The sequence below is a fragment of the Oncorhynchus mykiss genome, chromosome Y (assembly GCF_013265735.2).
Source record: "Oncorhynchus mykiss isolate Arlee chromosome Y, USDA_OmykA_1.1, whole genome shotgun sequence".
In the NCBI taxonomy this organism is placed as follows: Eukaryota; Metazoa; Chordata; class Actinopteri; order Salmoniformes; family Salmonidae; genus Oncorhynchus; species Oncorhynchus mykiss.
Genome location: NC_048593.1, coordinates 30,293,340 through 30,314,106, shown reverse-complemented (window position 1 = coordinate 30,314,106; position 20,767 = coordinate 30,293,340). Strand labels below are relative to the sequence as shown.

General features: G+C 45.3%; 1 protein-coding gene across 3 annotated transcripts; it reads left to right on the top strand.

Annotated features, from left to right (window-relative positions):
- Positions 1 to 1,233: 1,233 nt before the first annotated feature.
- LOC110510010 (zinc finger protein ubi-d4) lies at positions 1,234 to 12,045 on the top strand. Of its 3 annotated transcripts, none has more exons than XM_021591270.2 (12): positions 1,234 to 1,368; positions 5,442 to 5,602; positions 6,254 to 6,361; positions 6,502 to 6,683; positions 6,799 to 6,891; positions 7,108 to 7,192; positions 8,476 to 8,517; positions 9,757 to 9,894; positions 9,976 to 10,107; positions 10,340 to 10,452; positions 10,575 to 10,656; positions 11,087 to 12,045. In XM_021591270.2, exons 1-12 carry the CDS (start codon positions 1,337 to 1,339, stop codon positions 11,167 to 11,169), a joined length of 1,251 nt encoding a protein of 416 aa, XP_021446945.1. In that variant the 5' UTR covers positions 1,234 to 1,336; the 3' UTR covers positions 11,170 to 12,045. The 3 variants fall into 3 exon arrangements, with proteins under 3 accessions (XP_021446945.1, XP_036823568.1, XP_036823569.1); XM_036967674.1 differs by having other exon boundaries at positions 1,306 to 1,368; positions 5,374 to 5,602; positions 11,087 to 11,347; XM_036967673.1 differs by lacking the exon at positions 8,476 to 8,517 and having other exon boundaries at positions 11,087 to 11,347.
- The last annotated feature ends 8,722 nt before the right edge of the window (positions 12,046 to 20,767 follow it).

The following is a 20,767-nucleotide window of genomic DNA, read 5'->3' as shown; positions in this document are numbered from 1 at the left end:
GTAAATGATTATGAATAAATGCAATGTTATGGATAGAAGAAGAAAGACATCCTTGTTTAGTTTTTCTGTGTGTGTGTGTGCGCGTGCCCGCGCCCACGTTCTCTTGTTTGCTATGGTCCCTCCAGTTTTTGAATAGCCCTGGGAATGGCTCCAACTTGCTTTGTTAACACAGGGCCCTCGACACACACAGCCAGTGACCCTGAGAGCAGGGGCGGTCTGGAAACACCACTGAGAGGGGCCCTGCAGGGGGAGGATCTCAGAAGGGAGGTAGACAGGCGAGTGAAAAGGCCGTGCAGAGGGAGAGAACAAATATATATTTTTAACCTTTTTTCTCTTAATTGGTGTATCTCTGATCAGAGCAAATAGTTGAAGCAAACAAGTTAAAAACATCACTTCTTTCTGTTTCAACTGTGTTTTCAATTTGATTTGCTGTTGAGATTTTGTTCTGCCTCTTTGAGCTTTAGAGTCTTCAAGGAACTTCAGAGATAGGAAGATCCCACTGGGCAAACACTGGTTGAAGATTTCCTAGGTGACCTCCAGAATTTATTTGTGTTGATTATGGGACCACCCAGTCTATTCCTCTCTTATTTAATCATGCTCAAAACCTCATGCTGTAAGTGGAACGTGTCCCCGCTGGCCTGGATAACTTATTTAACTCCTAATCTAAAACACTAATGACATTCGAAGGAGACCCCTTGTGAGTTTCACAATCAAACAAGTGTGTTGTGCTTCACTGTCTCCCTCATTGGCTGGGAACACCAGCTGTGTGTCTAGGTCTAAAAGCATGGCATGCACAGATGTAAGAGGGCATAGTTTTAATGGAAATGCCTGCCTAGAGCAGAGTGACCAATGCCAGCCTCTTTCTCCCTGGTCTGAGTTTGGACCTCTGCTTGGGTGTAATAAGTAATATTGGGCCACTGACAGGCTGAAAGTGGATAGCATTCAGAGAGTTGGACAGTTTACATGTCAGAAAAGCTCCTTGAAGTCCATGCCCAGAATGATTCCTTCCTTCCATGTGCTTACATCGCCATCTGCTGGACATTTTTGTGTATCACTAAAAGTAGTACATTTAATCCGTTTTAATAGCAACACAAGTCTAAATGACATGTACGTCATACGCGTCATATTTTCCAATAAAATAATGAAAGACATGATTTAATCATATTTACTGAAATTGCATAGCTGGCTAATGTACTCTGCCCTAAACTATGAGTGGTTAACTTTTTTTGTAAACTCTATTTGATACATAATTGCAACACTATAACCTTGGTCTTCTTTACAAACTGCAAAAAAATGTATTGCGCATGCACAACCTTTCACGGCAAAGCGAACCAAGATGGCGGCTGTTGTTGAAAATGTTGTAAAACTGTAAGTAGCTATGTTCTTTCCCCCTAGCTAGTTAAAGTATGCACATGTGTTTTACGTTTAAATGTAAAGGTCGGTGGTAACAGAAACATGTAAATGGTATAGTAAATTGTCTTAAGATGTTCGGTAAAAGAACCGAATAACTCAGTTTTCAAACTGTGTCAGTACTCATAGCTAAACGGACCTGCTCTGTCAAGTGTTTTTGTATAATGGACACTTTGAAATTAACCAAGTGTCATCATTATATAATCAAACGTTGGGCACTAGTTAGCAAATGTACACGAAGAACTGCATATCCGCAACTCCATCCATAATCCTAATTCCACGCCAGTTTGAAAACACCCACGGTGAGAGAGATGGGATGGTGACATGTTAGTTTACAATCATTAGCATGTTAGCTGGCAACTTGGTTATTAAGTTCAGTTAACTGCAGTGCGTATAGCTACTGTTGTTGTTTTACAATGTAGTCCTTCAAGCTAGAAATTAGTTCAAATCCTGGTGTTCAATCAGTATTATGAATATATCTGCTGACACTGTCTGCATTCGTGGTCCTGGGATGCTTTCATGTGGAAATGGAATGCATGTTTTGTTGTTTAGCTTCCCAACAGAAAATCCATGTCACCACAATGCATTAGTCACTATGACGAACGTCCTTGAGGCATTGTTAAAACTAGCTTTTGCCAAAAGATTAGAGTAATATGAATCAGATGTTCTTCAAGACAAATTCTACCAATAAAAAAAGAAAATGACCATGGCATGCAATGCAACAAATGTTTCAAACTCTTGAACTGCTGTGTGTTCATCACGGAAACCATTTACAGTTTAAGAACCAAATGGAAGCAAACCTACCAGAATTTGTCCAATAGAAATCTCGTTTTCGTTGTAAAATGTTTTTGTTAGGCGTAAACCATTTTGCAACAGAACCTGTGTAATTGTTTATTTAACCTTTATATAAAAAACATCCTGTGGCGGACTGCAATAGCATCGAATAGTCCCCGTGATATGCAACTGTTCAGGGAAGTCCGGAACCAATACACGCAGTCAGGAAAGCTAAGGCCAGCTTCTTCAGGCAGAAGTTTGCATCCTGTAGCTCCAACTCCAAAAAGTTCTGGGACACTGTGAAGTCAATGGAGAACAAGAGCACCACCTCCCAGCTGCCCACTGCACTGAGGCTAGGTAACACGGTCACCACCGATAAATCCATGATTATCGAAAACTTCAATAAGCATTTCTCAACGGCTGGCCATGCATTCCGCCTGGCTACTTCAACCTCGGCCAACAGCCCCGCCCCCCCCGCTGCTCCTCGCCCAAGCCTCTCCAGGTTCTCCTTTACCCAAATCCAGATAGCAGATGTTCTGAAAGAGCTGCAAAACCTGGACCCGTACAAATCAGCTGGGCTTGACAATCTGGACCCTCTATTTCTGAAACTATCCGCCACCATTGTCGCAACCCCTATTACCAGCCTGTTCAACCTCTCTTTCATATCGTCTGAGATCCCCAAGGATTGGAAAGCTGCCGCAGTCATCCCCCTCTTCAAAGGGGGAGACACCCTGGACCCAAACTGTTACAGACCTATATCCATCCTGCCCTGCCTATCTAAGGTCTTCAAAAGCCAAGTCAACAAACAGGTCACTGACCATCTCGAATCCCACTGTACCTTCTCTGCTGTGCAATCTGGTTTCCGAGCCGGTCACGGGTGCACCTCAGCCACACTCAAGGTACTAAACAATATCATAACCGCCATCGATAAAAGACAGTACTGTGCAGCCGTCTTCATCGACCTTGCCAAGGCTTTCGACTCTGTCAATCACCATATTCTTATCGGCAGACTCAGTAGCCTCGGTTTTTCGGATGACTGCCTTGCCTGGTTCACCAATTACTTTGCAGACACAGTTCAGTGTGTCAAATCGGAGGGCATGCTGTCCGGTCCTCTGGCAGTCTCTATGGGGGTGCCACAGGGTTCAATTCTCGGGCCGACTCTTTTCTCTGTATACATCAATGATGTTGCTCTTGCTGCGGGCGATTCCCTGATCCACCTCTACGCAGACGACACCATTCTATATACTTTCGGCCCGTCATTGGACACTGTGCTATCTAACCTCCAAACAAGCTTCAATGCCATACAACACTCCTTCCGTGGCCTCCGACTGCTCTTAAACGCTAGTAAAACCAAATGCATGCTTTTCAACCGATCGCTGCCTGCACCCGCATGCCCGCCTAGCATCACCACCCTGGATGGTTCCGACCTAGAATATGTGGACATCTATAAGTACCTAGGTGTCTGGCTAGACTGCAAACTCTCCTTCCAGACTCATATCAAACATCTCCAATCGAAAATCAAATCAAGAGTCGGCTTTCTATTCCGCAACAAAGCCTCCTTCACTCACGCCGCCAAGCTTACCCTAGTAAAACTGACTATCCTACCGATCCTCGACTTCGGCGATGTCATCTACAAAATGGCTTCTAACACTCTACTCAGCAAACTGGATGCAGTCTATCACAGTGCCATCCGTTTTGTCACTGGCCCTCGTCGGCTGGCCCTCGCTACATATTCGTCGCCAGACCCACTGGCTCCAGGTCATCTACAAGTCCATGCTAGGTAAAGCTCCGCCTTATCTCAGCTCACTGGTCACGATGGCAACACCCATCCGTAGCACGCGCTCCAGCAGGTGTATCTCACTGATCATCCCTAAAGCCAACACCTCATTTGGCCGCCTTTCGTTCCAGTACTCTGCTGCCTGTGACTGGAACGAATTGCAAAAATCGCTGAAGTTGGAGACTTTTATCTCCCTCACCAACTTCAAACATCAGCTATCTGAGCAGCTAACCGATCGCTGCAGCTGTACATAGTCTATTTGTAAATAGCCCACCCATTTTCACCTACCTCATCCCCATACTGTTTTTATTTATTTACTTTTCTGCTCTTTTGCACACCAATATCTCTACCTGTACATGACCATCTGATCATTTATCACTCCAGTGTTAATCTGCAAAATTGTAATTATTCGCCTACCTCATGCCTTTTGCACACATTGTATATAGACTCCCCCTTTGTTTTCTACTGTGTTATTGACTTGTTAATTGTTTACTCCATGTGTAACTCTGTGTTGTCTGCTCATACTGCTATGCTTTATCTTGGCCAGGTCGCAGTTGTAAATGAGAACTTGTTCTCAACTAGCCTACCTGGTTAAATAAAGGTGAAATAAAAATAAAAAAAACTTTATATAACTAGGCAAGTCAGTTAACAAATTCTTATTTACAATGATGGCCTAGTGGGTTAACTGCCTTGTTCACCGGCAGAACAACATATTTTTTATCTTGTCAGCTCTGGGATTTGGGCCAGCAGCCTTTCAGTTACTGGCCCAATGCTCTAACCACTAGGCTACCTACTTCCCCAAATAATACAAGTAATACGCCCCTGTTGTCTCTCATAGACCTCTTTCCATACCCACTTTCCCGAAAGCTTCTGTATCCCTTTGCCTAAAATGGATTTAAGATTGTCTTAGTGCTACGAAGCTTTGAAGACAGATTTATGTAAGTAAAAAATAGGTTTCACTCAAGCTGTTTCGTGTTGAAAAGCTGAGCCAGCAGAGGCTGCTGCTCCCAACCAGGCAGACCGCTGTTGCCAAGCCAACAAAAGAGCAACTGCTGACATTCTCAACAGTGACTGAGTTCAGGGACACAATGATGTAGTCTGCTTGCCTGCCTCCCCGAGGTGCCAGCTTAAACAGGACCAAAAGGTTTTTAGCTGTGGCTGTGATAGATAAAGGCTTTGAAGTTTGAACAATTTTAAGCCTCTTTTACAACACGCTAGAGCAGTAGAATTTAGACATGATTTGTTTTAGAGGTCGTAGGACACATACCATACCAACCTCTTTATGGTAGAGATGCAATACAGGTACTGTCAGTTGTTGAACTGATGCATGAAGGTTTATTTGTTTAGATCCTTTTGCAGAAGCAGCAGTTACTCTTCCTGGGGTCCACAGTAATGTATCATTCTTCTAACAGTATACACAGGCAGTGTGTTTCCTGGTGCTAACTTGTCCCTGGCTGTTCCTCTCGGTGTGTGGGTGAAGGCTGGGAGAGCAGTGCTACAGAGATGCCATGGAGCAGTGCCATAACTACAACGCCCGGCTATGTGCCGAGAGGAGTGTCCGAATGCCCTTCCTGGACTCTCAGACTGGAGTGGCGCAGAGCAACTGTTACATTTGGATGGAGAAGAGACACAGGGGACCAGGTAAATACATTACACATCTACACAAATTGAAGTCACATACAGTATTTCAACTACTGAGTTCACAGCCTGGAGTAGTAGGCTATATGAGTTTTTCCAGTACACATTTATGTTATAGCCCTGGACACACCTCATTCAACCTGCCAGGGGCTTGATGATTACTAGAATCAAGTGTGCTTGTCTAGGCCACAATGGAAACGTCTACTGTTGGGGGTACTGGAGGACCGGAGTTGTTAAACATTCATCATCTTCTCATGATCTGGAAACGAAAACAAAAGAGATCACTATAGTTCAAGCACTCGGTAGAAATTGTGTTCACCTATGTTTCCAACCACACCAATGTGTCGGAGGAAACACCATACAGCTCTAGCCACAAGGAGTCGCTTGAGCACAATGGGACAAGAACATCCCAGCCAGCCAAACCCTCCCTTAACCCGGACGACGCTCGGCCAATTGTGTGAGTCGGCTCATAGGTCTCCCGGTCGCGGCCGGCTGCAACACAGCCCGGGATCGAACCCGGATCTGTAGTGACGCCTCAAGCGTGCCTTAGGCTGCTGCGCCACTCGGGAGGCCATAAAGTGAAAGTTAATGTCTGTTTTATAGGTCATCATATATGTCTAGGTACATTAGTGTGCATCTTCTGTCCTCTCTCAGGAGTGGCCCCAGGACAGCTGTACACCTACCCATCCCGCAGGTGGAGGAAGAAACGACGAGCCTTCCCCCCAGAGGATCCCCGGCTGGTCTTCCCCCCTCTAAAGTCAGGTACGTCCTAATCATGGGATACTGGTCAGCTTAATAACACTATAACTGTGTTGACGTGTTTGTGTGCCCCTCTGTGCCAGAGTTCTCTGTTGGTTCTTCACTCCTTTGTAAAGGTTGTTTGTGGTTCTCCCTGTCTGTAGAACTGGACTTGGGTTTTAAGAAGGATGCCCTGTCATCATCTGATGGCAGCAGTCTGGAAGCCCTGCTGAAGGGGGAACCCCTGGACAAACGGGGTCCTCCGGAGTTCCATGGGCCAGAAGAGGAGTCCCGTCTGGCAGACTACACTTGTGGGGGGGTCACCCCTGCAGCACGCGTCAGAAAGGTACCGTAGCATGCTCTGGTTGGAGGGATCGTGTGATACATAGCATGGTTTACAGTTTGTTACTCCTCCAATGACATTAGATACTACAGCAACATGCATTCTTCTGTCTATACAGAGAGTCCTGGAGCCAGATGACTTCCTGGATGACTTGGAGGATGAGGACTATGAGGAGGACACCCCCAAAAGAAGAGGCAAAGGAAAGGGAAAGGTGAGTGAAGCTATTTTAAACCAATAAATGTTGTTAATGTTACATTTTGCATTACATTTAGCATAGTCAATTAGCAGACGCTCTTATCCAGAGCCACTTACAGTTAGAGACTCACTTTACTCAATGTTACAGGCATGTGATCTGAAATGGTGGCTGTGTCCCCTGGCACCATGTCTGTACCTATGATTTTGAATATGATGGTGTGTTTGTCCTTAGGGTCGTGGTGTGAGCAGTGCCAAGAAGAAGCTGGAGGCTGCGGCGGCTGCACTGGAGGACAAGGACAAGCCTTACTCCTGTGACAGTGAGTCCCAGCAGGGCCTTGGAGGAGAACAGTGGGAGTGCGGATGGCTTTGGAGGAGAACAGTGGGAGTGCGGATGGCTTTGGAGGAGAACAGTGGGAGTGCAGGGGGCTTTGGAGGAGAACAGTGGGAGTGCAGGGGGCTTTGGAGGAGAACAGTGGGAGTGCAGGGGGCTTTGGAGGAGAACAGTGGGAGTGCAGGGGGCTTTGGAGGAGAACAGTGGGAGTGCAGGGGGCTTTGGAGGGGAACAGTGGGAGTGCAGGGGGCTTTGGAGGAGAACAGTGGGAGTGCAGGGGGCTTTGGAGGAGAACAGTGGGAGTGCAGGGGGCTTTGGAGGAGAACAGTGGGAGTGCAGGGGGCTTTGGAGGAGAACAGTGGGAGTGCAGGGGGCTTTGGAGGAGAACAGTGGGTTGTGCAGGGGGCTTTGGAGGAGAACAGTGGGTTGTGCAGGGGGCTTTGGAGGAGAACAGTGGGTTGAGCAGGGGGCTTTGGAGGAGAACAGTGGGAGTGCAGGGGGCTTTGGAGGAGAACAGTGGGAGTGCAGGGGGCTTTGGAGGAGAACAGTGGGAGTGCAGGGGGCTTTGGAGGAGAACAGTGGGAGTGCAGGGGGCTTTGGAGGAGAACAGTGGGAGTGCAGGGGGCTTTGGAGGAGAACAGTGGGAGTGCAGGGGGCTTTGGAGGAGAACAGTGGGAGTGCAGGGGGCTTTGGAGGAGGGCCTACTCTCTTTACTCCCTAGGAACTCTCTTGTTGGGAAGCGGACAGGTTGTCCGCTTGTTGTTTTTCACTCCTGAAATTGTCTTCCCTTGCAGATTAAACTTGGGGTGATGTTGATGTCTTTCTGATTGTCAGTCTGTGAGCGTACTTCTGAGTCTCTCTCTATGCTGACAGTCTCTGAGCGTACTTCTCTGAGTCTCTCTCTCTATACTGTCAGTCTGTGAGCGTACTTGTCTGAGTCTCTCGCTCTATGCTGTCAGTCTGTGAGGGTACTTCTGAGTCTCTCTCTCTATGCTGTCAGTCTGTGAGCGTACTTGTCTGAGTCTCTCTCTCTATGCTGTCAGTCTGAGCGTACTTCTCTGAGTCTCTCTCTCTATACTGTCAGTCTGTGAGCGTACTTCTCTGAGTCTCTCTCTATGCTGTCAGTCTGTGAGCGTACTTCTCTGAGTCTCTCTCTCTATACTGTCAGTCTGTGAGCGTACTTCTCTGAGTCTCTCTCTCTATACTGTCAGTCTGTGAGTGTACTTCTCTGAGTCTTTCCTTTTCTCTCTTTTCTCTCCTCTCTTTCAGACACTTTCAGACAAAAGCATATTTCACAACCTTCTGGACGAGGTATATTTCTCCTTCTTTTTCCTCTGCCTCCAGTCCAGTCTGCTTACTGCCTGTTTGTCTTTCTCTCGGTGTGTGTTAGCTAACATGTAGAATGCTTTGAGGTTAGTGGTGCTGCCTCCCCCTCGTCCACTGATTAAGGTCTCATTTTCAAGGTATAATTCAATTGACTCAGAGTATAAGTAACTTGAAATGCTTGACGGTGGATTGTGAATGTGTAGTGTGGAGATGTATGATAATGTATGATAAGAGCATCTGCTAAATGACTTAAATGTAAAATGTTAAATATGTATTTCACACATGATATTATTGCATCACACCGCTCAGGTGGTAGAGCATGGCGCTTGTAACGCCAGGGTAGTGGGTTTGATTCCCGGGACCAACCATATGTAAAATGTATGAACGCATGACTGTGTTGCTTTGGTTAAAGTGTCTGCTAAATGGCATATATCGCATTATCGTATTGCACACACTACAGCCAATCAAATGTAGTCTGTGTTTTCTTTCATGTCATAATCTCTTAACTGAATATGTCTAATTTGCATTTCTTTGCTACATTTCTTTTTTTCTTAATGTCTTGTCCTCCTCACCTGTTTCTTTAGACTGAAATAGTGCCTCTGCTTTTGTGTTGAACCAGCTTGATGTCTGTGCTGGCTGTGTGGATCCTGATGTGAGTGCGCATGGGGGGAGAGATTGTTGAGGAATGCCTAACCTGGGTTCTGCACCATGGACCGTGTTGCACAATGGCCTGGAACTGGCGGTCTGACTCACATAGAGACAGGCGGCCTAAGGTTCAAATGAAATGTTACTTGTCACATGCTTTGTAAACAACCAGTGCAGACTAACAGTCAAATTCTGACTTACGGTTCCTTCCCAACAATGCTAGGGTTAGGGTTGGAACTGGAGGGGTGTAATGGGAGATGGGGGCTGGGAGCTGACCCAGTCAGTAATCTTGCCCCTCTAGGTATCAGATGAAGAAATATGATGGGATTGTGTGATGAAATAAGAGAGGGTGATTGAGTGAGTGGATGGATGTCTGGGTGAGCATACCATACCATTGCTCTAGACCAGACACGTGGACACTAATACATCAATATGATTTTCCTCATCAGTAAATAAAGATCAGATCGAGGCGATATCTTTCAGTGGAGAAAAATGTACTCTGTTCTAGTATGAAGGCTACTTAATGGTTTAAGTATGTTTCGTTTTAACACGTGTTGTGTTTGGGGGTTTCTCTGGCAGTCTGTGGGAAGCGTTACAAGAACCGTCCGGGTCTGAGCTACCACTACGCCCACTCCCACCTGGCTGAGGAGGAGGGAGGGGACAAGGAGGAGCCTGAGGTCCACACCCCCACCCCGCCCCAGCCTGAGGAGCCCAAGAGTAAGTCACCATTTGAATGCATTTGAAACCTTTGAATGCAGACCCATACTTATCATTTCATTCTGTGTTTCTCCCTTACAGCACCCAAGAAAGGTCCAGACGGTTTGGCGATACCCAATAACTACTGTGACTTCTGCCTCGGGGACTCAGCCCTCAACCAGAAGACGGGCCAGTCAGAGGGGCTGCAGTCCTGCTCAGACTGTGGACGTTCAGGTAACCCTTCCAACCCTGGCCTTTACCCTGAGAGACAAGGCTAACCTAGGCCTTTCAGACCATTGGTGTATATTTGTATGAGTATGCAAATGAATGCATGTGTGAGTGGTATTTACTTTAGGATGTTATTGAGTGTGTTCCGAGTCAGACGCATGATGGCGTAGTTACAAAGACCAGTAGTAGTATGATGGAGGCTGACAGTTTGTTCACCCATTCTCTGTGTCCAACCCAGGCCACCCGTCCTGCCTGCAGTTCACCCCTGTGATGATGGCTGCAGTGAAGACCTACCGCTGGCAGTGCATCGAGTGCAAGTGCTGCAACATCTGTGGCACCTCAGAGAACGACGTGAGTTGACCTGCAGGCTTCATACTTATTACTGTAGGATAAATGAAGTGCACTGTATATTTAAAATGAAGTGGTGCGCTGATAAACTGCGTTGTATAATGAGCCTGTTGTCTTTTGTCCAGGACCAGCTTCTCTTCTGTGATGACTGCGATAGAGGCTATCACATGTACTGTCTCAGCCCCCCTATGGCTGAACCTCCAGAAGGTGAGAGCAAGATAATGGATCTATCTGTTCATGATGTACCACTGGGGACCACTTGCCTGTCTAATAGGGGATATTTGAGTCAAAGTTTTTGATGATGACTGTTGTGGTTTTATCTCCGTAGGGAGACAGATTTATCTGAGTAGATTTGGCAGAGCAGAATGTCCAAGTCGAGCTCTCAGGCGGCGTAGCCAGACAACGATAGCACGGCCGGGTGTTTTACTGATGAATCACCGCTTTCAGCAGTTAACTAGCCTTGAAATCTTGAAATGCTTAGTCAATGCAAGGTATTAGAGCACAAAATAGCCTGCACCTTTAAATCCAGTGACTTCAACTGGGCTAATGACCAGATGTGGGTCCATGGAAGACAGGATATTTATAGCAAGTCTGTGTGAGTCACTCACCACTCTGTTTCCTTGTGTCCTCTTAACAGGGAGCTGGAGCTGCCATCTGTGTCTGGACCTGTTGAAAGACAAGGCGTCCATATACCGGACACCTAATGCCCCTCCGTTGTGATGGACCCCCATCCTCTCACAGGTTCTCCATCACTGGTCAGCAGAGAGGAGTGGGTGGGACAGATGTCTTGTGAAAAGGGAAGCATACCTCACCAACCCCCCTTCTAAAACAGGCCTTTCGGGGAAGCATACCTTACCAGCCCCTTGCTGAAAAAGGCCTCGGGTTGGAAGGGAAACGCCTTACCAAGCCCGTGCTGAAACAGGCGGGCCGAAACAGGCAAACCGAGACGGTTTGGAAGGGAAACACCTTACCAAGCCCGTGCTGAAACAGGTCTCGGTTTGGAAGGGAAACACCTTACAAAGCCCGTGCTGAAACAGGTCTCGGTTTGGAAGGGAAACACCTTACAAAGCCCGTGCTGAAACAGGTCTCGGTTTGGAAGGGAAACGCCTTACCAAGCCCGTGCTGAAACAGGTCTCGGTTTGGAAGGGAAACACCTTACCAAGCCTGTGCTGAAACAGGTCTCGGTTTGGAAGGGAAACACCTTACAAAGCCCGTGCTGAAACAGGTCTCGGTTTGGAAGGGAAACACCTTACAAAGCCCGTGCTGAAACAGGTCTCGGTTTGGAAGGGAAACACCTTACAAATATCAGTTTTGCATGTAGAGGAGATAAATAGTTTGATTCAATTAGCATGCCAATGCTTGTTCATAATAAAAACATGTTGAAAGGTTTTGTAAATGTATATGTTTGTATAGAATATAAAGGTGGGAATTATTTAAAAGCTGCTCTCTGTTCAGCCATTACATTCCACTCCTTGACATTCATGTCATTTGCCAAAGACTGGATTGACAAGGAGTGGAATGCTAGCTAAAAAGACTGGATTGACAAGGAGTGGAATGCTAGCTAAAAAGACTGGATTGACAAGGAGTGGAATGCTAGCTAAAAAGACTGGATTGACAAGGAGTGGAATGCTAGCTAAAAAGACTGGATTGACAAGGAGTGGAATGCTAGCTAAAAAGACTGGATTGACAAGGAGTGGAATGCTAGCTAAAAAGACTGGATTGACGAGTGGAATGCTAGCTAAAAAGACTGGATTGACAAGGAGTGGAATGCTAGCTAAAAAGACTGGATTGGCAAGGAGTGGAATGCTAGCTAAAAAGACTGGATTGACGAGTGGAATGCTAGCTAAAAAGACTGGATTGACAAGGAGTGGAATGCTAGCTAAAAAGACTGGATTGACAAGGAGTGGAATGCTAGCTAAAAAGACTGGATTGACAAGGAGTGGAATGCTAGCTAAAAAGACTGGATTGGCAAGGAGTGGAATGCTAGCTAAAAAGACTGGTAGTCAGACTACCTGATGTAGAGACAATATTGATTTAGGAAGCATTGGGCGTTAAGAGGGCCTTACTATTACATCAATCTCTATCTCGGTGACAGAAAGAGGACTTTGGCGTAACTCTTTTTAAAAAAATGTTTAAGGAATTAAAGATTGGGTGTTTGCTGCTGTTGTGGAAAGGGAGTCAGAATGGATGCTGGTTGGTGTGGTGATTGAGTGAATTTTAGTGTATCCTATGTCCACAGCCAGCCTTTTACCAAACATAGTTACCTAATCCATTGGTAGACAACACTGGTCCTGGAGAGCAGTTTGAAATTTTACTGCTAGTAACGTAAGCATTTTGCTGCACCCGGGGGCGGCAGGGTAGCCTAGTGGTTAGAGCGTTGGACTAGTAACCGGAAGGTTGTGAGTTCAAACCCCCGAGCTGACAAGGTACAAATCTGTCGTTCTGCCCCTGAACAGGCAGTTTTAACCCACTGTTCCCAGGCCGTCATTGAAAATAAGAATTTGTTCTTAACTGGTTAAATAAAGGTAAAATAAAAATAAAATAAAAATAACATCTGCCAAACTGTATGCGACCAATAAACGTTGATATGCAGCAGTCCTAATCTGGACCCCTTTTTGACTCCTTGTTGTTATGTGTTGGGAGATCGTTTAAAAACAGACAACTACCAAGCACAGGACTTTTTGTTTACCTGCCCATATCAGCTCTGAAGTCTCATCCCAACCTGCTCCACTGTCTCATATCTCAGACTGTCATGCTCTATGATTCCCTTCGTTTATAGCCAGAGGAGGGCAGCAAGGAGCCATTCAAGAGCTACTGGGACTGTGGGGAGATGGAAGAATGTTTTGGGGATGATGTGGAGCCATCAGAGGGTCTAGTCAGAAAGTGGTGTGTTACCACAAACTGCAGACTGGTGTACCTGCACTTGCTATACTGTAGTGTTGTCCTTGGAGGCAACATTTGACTTTTTCATATATAGGACTATACAGTGCATTCAGAAAGTATTCAGATACGTTTGTCATTATGGGGTATTGTGTGTGTGGATTGATGAGAGGGGTAAAAACAATTTAATCAGTTTTAGAATAAGGCTGTAACGTAACAAAATGTGGATGAAGTCAAGGGGTCTGAATACTTTCTGAATGCACTGTAAATACACTGAGTGTACAAAACATTAAGAACACCATCTTAATATTGAGTTCCACCCTCAGAACAGCCTCGATTTGTCGGGGCGTGGACTCTACAAGGTGTCGAAAGCATTCCACAGAAATGCTGGCCCATGTTGACTCCATTGCTTCCCATTAGTTGTGTGAAGTTGGCTGGATATTTTTTGGGTGGTGGACCATTCTTGATACACGTGGGAAACTGTTGAGTGTGAAAAACACCTCAGCGTTGCAGTTGACACACTCACACCGTTGATCCTGGTACCTACTACCATACCCTGTTCAAAAGCACTTCAATCTTTTCTCTTACCCATTTACCCTTTGATTTTCTCTGCTTTTTCCCCAAAGCCGGGTGCAATGCTCTCCACCAGTTTGGCTATGGTTACAATTAGCTACAATTACTTTACCTCAAACTAGTAAAAGTATTTATTTTTTTAAACATTGGATTCATTCTCAGACATGGTCAAAAGGAGAAACAGTAGACGTTGCGCTCTCTACAGACAGTTAACCAAGTGCATGATAATGTGTGCCCTAAACACGGGTGCTCATGGTCTACTCAGATTTGGATTGATCAAGGTGTAAGGAAGTTGTGTAATATCATTTAGCTATACTATCATGTTATATTAATAGCCAACTAACAAATACTAAAGCATCAAACAAGTATGTCTCATTTCATTTGTTTAGCTGTTTGTTTAGAGGCAGTTGCCATTTGGAATATTACGATTTTGGTTCATTTAAAACATTATTTTTTTTAAATCGTCAATGATATTTACTCAGTTGATGTTAAACAGTTTTGGAACTTTATTTGGATTGGAACTCTGTTTCCTTTAGGGTACAAGGTTTTGTCTATTTTTCCAGGAAAATAAAAGATTTGACGCTGTCTGTAATTGGTGCCATGTCATATTTTCTCTATTACCACAGTTGCCTTTCAGGATCACTGAAGCACTGTTGTATCAGTGATGGATCTTTGTGTCTGTGAAACCAAAACATTGGAAATGAATTCTGTACCTTATATTGCAAAGTACAAGGCCTGGTCTTGGTGATCAGATGTAACATTAAGGCACATGGACCAATTCATAACCCTGCTGTTTAATAAACACAAGCCATTTCCTCAGGCTGTGGACGGACCAGTTTACCCATAGAGAGGAACTGAGGGGGAGGGTAGGATGGATTGAAGATAGTCCAGGGCAAAAACAAACTACATGATTACCATATGTAGGCAATGTAATGTTCTTAAGAGAGATACTACTTTTAGGCAGTACCCTATGTAGGTTTTCTACCATTGCCTGTTCTAGATGTCAATGCACATCACATTTACCAAGTCAGTTCATAAAAAATAAAAAAAACAGTCAAAAGAGCGATTCTACGCCTTGCATGCATGGTGTCTTTTACTAGGGCAGATCTGACTCTTCCTAAGCCAGCAGGTAAAGTTTAGCTTTGAAAATGTTCAGACAGTGCTGCTGATCTTGTGTGTCCTGAAGGAGGCATGATTGCTGTGATAAGCCCTTCCCCAGTTCCTCTGTCCTGGGCCGCACAGCAGCAGTGTCTTGAAGGTGATAGAAGAGCTCGTTGCAGAGGGCGTAGCAGACTGGGTAGATGGTGCTGTTGATTTAGCAGAACCAATAGCCCAGCTGCCACAGCTTCTCAGGCACACAGTAGGAGATGGACACCAGCACCATAGTGTTGTAGGGTGTCCAGGTCAGGATGAAGGCCAGAAGGACAGCACTCAGGGTCCTAGCTGCCGCCTTCCAGATGGTCATGTTCCTCTTGGCTTTGGTCTGCTTGCGGTGTCTGGAGTCTGAAGATATGGAGCATCTCAGGGAGGACTGCCTGCCCTGTGGGCCAGCTGCACTGTCCCTTGCCCTAGACGTTAAGGGTTTGTGGGTCCCTCCAGTGTCCCTGCTCTGGACGTCTCTTAGTGGGATCATGGTTTTAGGGCTTGTATTAGCGCTTACCCCCTGCTGCTTCTGAACTGGTTCTTCCTCTGAGGAGGAGACAGAGACAGTAGGTTCTTCCTCATCTACATTACAGGTGCTGTCTCTGCAACCCTCCCTCTAGCTACCCCTGGTGTTGCTATTCTCCTCTCCCTGCTCTGCTTAGGCTCCTCTCACAGGGAAGCAGCCCTGAGACCCCTCACTGCTCTGTTCCCTTCCAGCAGACACCTTTCTGGACCTGCTCGCACTGCTCATGGTGCTGCTGGAGTAAACAGTCCTTCCCTCAGATCCATGGGAGGCCCCTCCACTGCTCCGAGACCCCAGCAGCCCCTCCAGATCCTGGGCTTCCTTCTCAATCTCCCAGTAGGTCTTCCAGTATAGGATGCCCATCATGGTGACAGGAAGCTCGAAGGCATCGATGGCCATACCGAATGTGAGAGCAGACTCGGTCAGGAACGGGATAGAGCAGTCACCCTTGTCCTGCGAGGACCTGCCCACCATTTGGAGCCAGAACAAGATGGCTGGCCCTCACAGGATAAAGGACGCTGCCCAGGCCGGCTGCCCGGCCCTGTAGCTGAGAGATCTGATGACCAGCGGGTTCATGACAGAGCCACATGATCCACAGCCAGCCAGACGTAACAGGCCCAGGCCCCAGTGTCCCATGATGATGTAAACAGCATAGAGGTTCATAGAAACCATCCCCAGGTTCAGCAGGAAATCGTTGCTGACGGTGCGTAGTTCACTGTTGACCTGGAAGGAGATCAATGATAGTGACCAAAGAGAGAGGTCCTGTGATGAGTATGATCACCACCACCTCTCATATCTCATGGCCCCCCGATGGATCTGCTGTCACATTGGTGATCTCACTAGTCTGGGAGACACAGGAGTGGTTCATCCTTCACAAAGCGATGCTGAGTGAAGTGGTGGAGCAAAAGTCATTCTTCTTCATGACAGGGAATCGCTGATGAGGACATCTGGCCTGAAGCTATCATCTCAGGGCCAACTGCAGAACACGAGAACAGGTGATCAGCCATGAGCTGGAACACGTTTCCAACAACCATGACTTTTATACATGTTTTCTCATTAATTTAGATCATTTGTTTTAAAACTGTTCGGTTGGTATAATTAGAGAAATGTCATTGTAGTAAATCCCATGATCATTTCTCCAGCAAGGACAGTTCTGTGAAACTCATTAATATATACACACCATTACACACCATGTATGAAGTCCTGCCTTTGTTGACTCAGACTAGGTAACATGGTGTTACTAAGATACATTTATTTTTCATAACTGTTAGTGTTTGATGAGTTTACTGCTGTATGCTAACAAGAGCATATGATTTAAAGGGAGAGAAATGTGTCAGTCAATAATGTTCCTGATGGGGAATTAGTTTACATACAGAATTTAAATAAGCAGTGTTGGTATATGATGGCAATTGTGATAATTGTGAATACTTTGGGATATGAACTTAGTTGTAGTTCTTGTAGGACTACTGATACTGAACGGTAAACTCGATAGTGAGAAATCTACCGCTCAATTACATGCTCTAATAATGTATCCCTTTCTGCAAAAATAAACCTAGTAAAGAACTTATTTATGGTCACGATTACTGCCACAATAATTAATTCAATTTACGACTGCTTTAAACAAGTGTTTATATTATGCATCAACCAGTGGAGGCTGCTGAGGGGAGGACGGCTCATAATAACCGCTGGAACAGAGCAAATGAAATGGCATCAAACACATGGAAACCATCTGTTTAATGTATTTGATACACTTCCACTTATTTCGCTCCAGGCATTACAATGAGCCCATCCTCCCCAATTAAGGTGCCACCATCCTCCTGTGCCATCAACACACTTGTATTGGATGGTGTCCATATACCCATAATAAGACAACAGGTTCATGCGATGGTCAATCCCTTGTGGTTGAAGTCGTAAAGGTACAGTATAAAAAAGGAGTTACTAGTCACGGGGCATCCAATGACAGAAACTTTACCGCCACTGTCTATTTTGGTCAACCTTGCTGTTTGTGTGTGTAGATTTATTATGCATATGAATTATTGCTCCTCAAATGGCTTGGTCCTAAGGTGAGGCATGGTGTGTTCTTAGAAGATAAGGTGAGGCATGGTGTGTTCTTAGAAGATAAGGTGAGGCATGGTGTGTTCTTAGAAGATAAGGTGAGGAATGGTGTGTTCTTAGAAGATAAGGTGAGGCATGGTGTGTTCTTAGAAGATAAGGTGAGGCATGGTGTGTTCTTAGAAGATAAGGTGAGGCATGGTGTGTTCTTAGAAGATAAGGTGAGGCATGGTGTGTTCTTAGAAGATAAGGTGAGGCATGGTGTGTTCTTAGAAGATAAGGTGAGGCATGGTGTGTTCTTAGAAGATAAGGTGAGGCATGGTGTGTTCTTAGAAGATAAGGTGAGGCATGGTGTGTTCTTAGAAGATAAGGTGAGGCATGGTGTGTTCTTAGAAGATAAGGTGAGGCATGGTGTGTTCTTAGAAGATAAGGTGAGGCATGGTGTGTTCTTAGAAGATAAGGTGAGGCATGGTGTGTTCTCAGAAGATAAGGTGAGGCATGGTGTGTTCTTAGAAGATAAGGTGAGGCATGGTGTGTTCTTAGAAGATAAGGTGAAGCATGGTGTGTTCTTAGAAGATAAGGTGAGGCATGGTGTGTTCTCAGAAGATAAGGTGAGGCATGGTGTGTTCTTAGAAGATAAGGTGAGGCATGGTGTGTTCTTAGAAGATAAGGTGAGGCATGGTGTGTTCTTAGAAGATAAGGTGAGGCATGGTGTGTTCTTAGAAGATAAGGTGAGGCATGGTGTGTTCTTAGAAGATAAGGTGAGGCATGGTGTGTTCTTAGAAGATAAGGTGAGGCATGGTGTGTTCTTAGAAGATAAGGTGAGGCATGGTGTGTTCTCAGAAGATAAGGTGAGGCATGGTGTGTTCTTAGAAGATAAGGTGAGGCATGGTGTGTTCTTAGAAGATAAGGTGAAGCATGGTGTGTTCTTAGAAGATAAGGTGAGGCATGGTGTGTTCTTAGAAGATAAGGTGAGGCATGGTGTGTTCTTAGAAGATAAGGTGAGGCATGGTGTGTTCTTAGAAGATAAGGTGAAGCATGGTGTGTTCTTAGAAGATAAGGTGAGGCATGGTGTGTTCTCAGAAGATAAGGTGAGGCATGGTGTGTTCTTAGAAGATAAGGTGAGGCATGGTGTGTTCTTAGAAGATAAGGTGAGGCATGGTGTGTTCTTAGAAGATAAGGTGAGGCATGTGTTAGAAGATAAAACATGAAGAGTACAGAAGAAACTGATGTAACGAGAGGTTCCTGCCACAACATGTGTAGCCTACATAATGTGTCAGGCAGGCTGCTATGCAAACTCAAGCAGCTGACATCCAGCTACCACCTCACAAATAATTTCCTTCAACTTACTTCCTGTACTCCAGTAAATGAGCACATTTAGATAAAAACTTCTCAATGTTTACAGGTGTCAATAAAGCGTTTATTAAAGTGCATGGCAAAGTAATCACCCTGGAAATCTTGATTGGGCTCACACACATGATGATAAATAAGAGCACGATATCTAGAATATATTATTATATTTAGTATAGTTGGGTTAAACTATAGGTCCATGTAACCGATGTGAAATGACTAGCTAGTTAGCGGTGGTGCGCGCTAATAGCGTTTCAATTGGTGACGTCACTTGCTCTGAGACCTTGAAATAGTTGTTCCCCTTGCTCTGCAAGGGCTGTGGCTTTTGTGGAGCGATGGGTAACGATGCTTCGAGGGGGGCTGTTGTTGATGTGTGCAGAGGGTCCCTGGTTCGAGCCCAGGTAGGGTGAGGAGAGGGATGGAAGCTATACTATTACATTGGTACCGTGACCCGGATCACTGGTTGCTGCAGAAAAGGAGGAGGTCAAAAAGGGGGCGAGGAGAGGGACGGAAGCTATACTGTTACATCTACATAGTTCTGTTCTCACTAATTCACACGCATGCGCACACACACACACACACAGTCTTTCCACATGTCTGTATTTCAGAATTTCAAATCTGAACCCTAGATCATCTTTCAATTAATATTTTAGCTGTACTTGTTTTCTGCCGTGTGATTTGCAACACAATATTCACACAGTTGTATATTGTTGTGAGCTCAGAGTGCTGGCGCAGTGGGAATGGATTGGCTGTTATGTTTAACATCCACAATTAGGGCTGGTACAATGACAAGAATGAAATGACTTTTACAACCCTTTCATCTGCTGTGTTTGGTGCCTGACAGCACCAGGAACAATGTATCATATTGGATGATGCCATATCACACTGGATATGTTGTAAAAAGGATCTGTTGTTATAACTGGGAAAACTGAATTACCTTGTTATTTTCAATTTACCAGCCTCTCATCTGTGGATCCAAATGAAGATAAGGAAATGGGGGTTTCAGTCCCCAATATGTTCATCATTAGGACTCCGATGGGAAACGTGTGTGTGCGTACGTACTTGCAGCATGTGTGCATGTACTGTATATGAGTGGATGGCAGTGTGTGCAGCATATGGTAAGTAGAGATGGGTTTCTGTCTGCATGGCTCCCTCTGGACTCGTATCAGAAGGATGTATTTGCTTTGAGAGACTAACAGGCTAGTAACAGCTTACTGCAGCTCCTCAGGGGTTAATGAGTAAACGACAGGTCTGGAATCAGTGAAAGGTAGAGGTAGACACTGGGTCTGTTTCCCCTGTTGTCTTCCCACTGGGCACACCCTGGTTGAATCAACGTTGTTTCCACGTCATTTCAATGAAATTATGTCGAACCAACGTGGAATAGACATTGATTTCCTGTCTGTGCCCAGTGGGCCCCACCCATCACTTCTCAGAGCTTAACAGTTGTACAGTGACTTAAGGAGAGAGACATGGATTGTTATTGCACAGATTTTATTTATTGCACTCAACAACATACAAAAGTTCTCAATGATCAGAGATCATGTCTAAAGTAATGAATCTCAGTGCTGGAATTTCTGGCGGCTCCAACCTAACAGAATAAAACATTGAGGAACAACACACTTCAAACACAGATCTTCCATGTGAGAACTAAATCAGGGTTTTATTTGGTGCTCTGACCTGAACTGCTAAGAGAGGCAGGATTTATGACTGGTTGGTTGGTAGTGGGGACTCCTTGGTGGTCTTCCTATCTCAGTAGGTACTTAATAAAGGACTACCCTGGACATACGACAGGTGACT

Coding starts and splice junctions, on each gene's coding strand:
- LOC110510010 (XM_021591270.2), top strand. CDS start 1,337: ATGGCGGCTGTTGTTGAAAATGTTGTAAAACT. Junction 7,193..8,475: donor CAAGCCTTACTCCTGTGACA/GTGAGTCCCAGC, acceptor CCTCTCTTTCAG/ACACTTTCAGACAAAAGCAT. Junction 10,108..10,339: donor CTCAGACTGTGGACGTTCAG/GTAACCCTTCCA, acceptor TGTCCAACCCAG/GCCACCCGTCCTGCCTGCAG.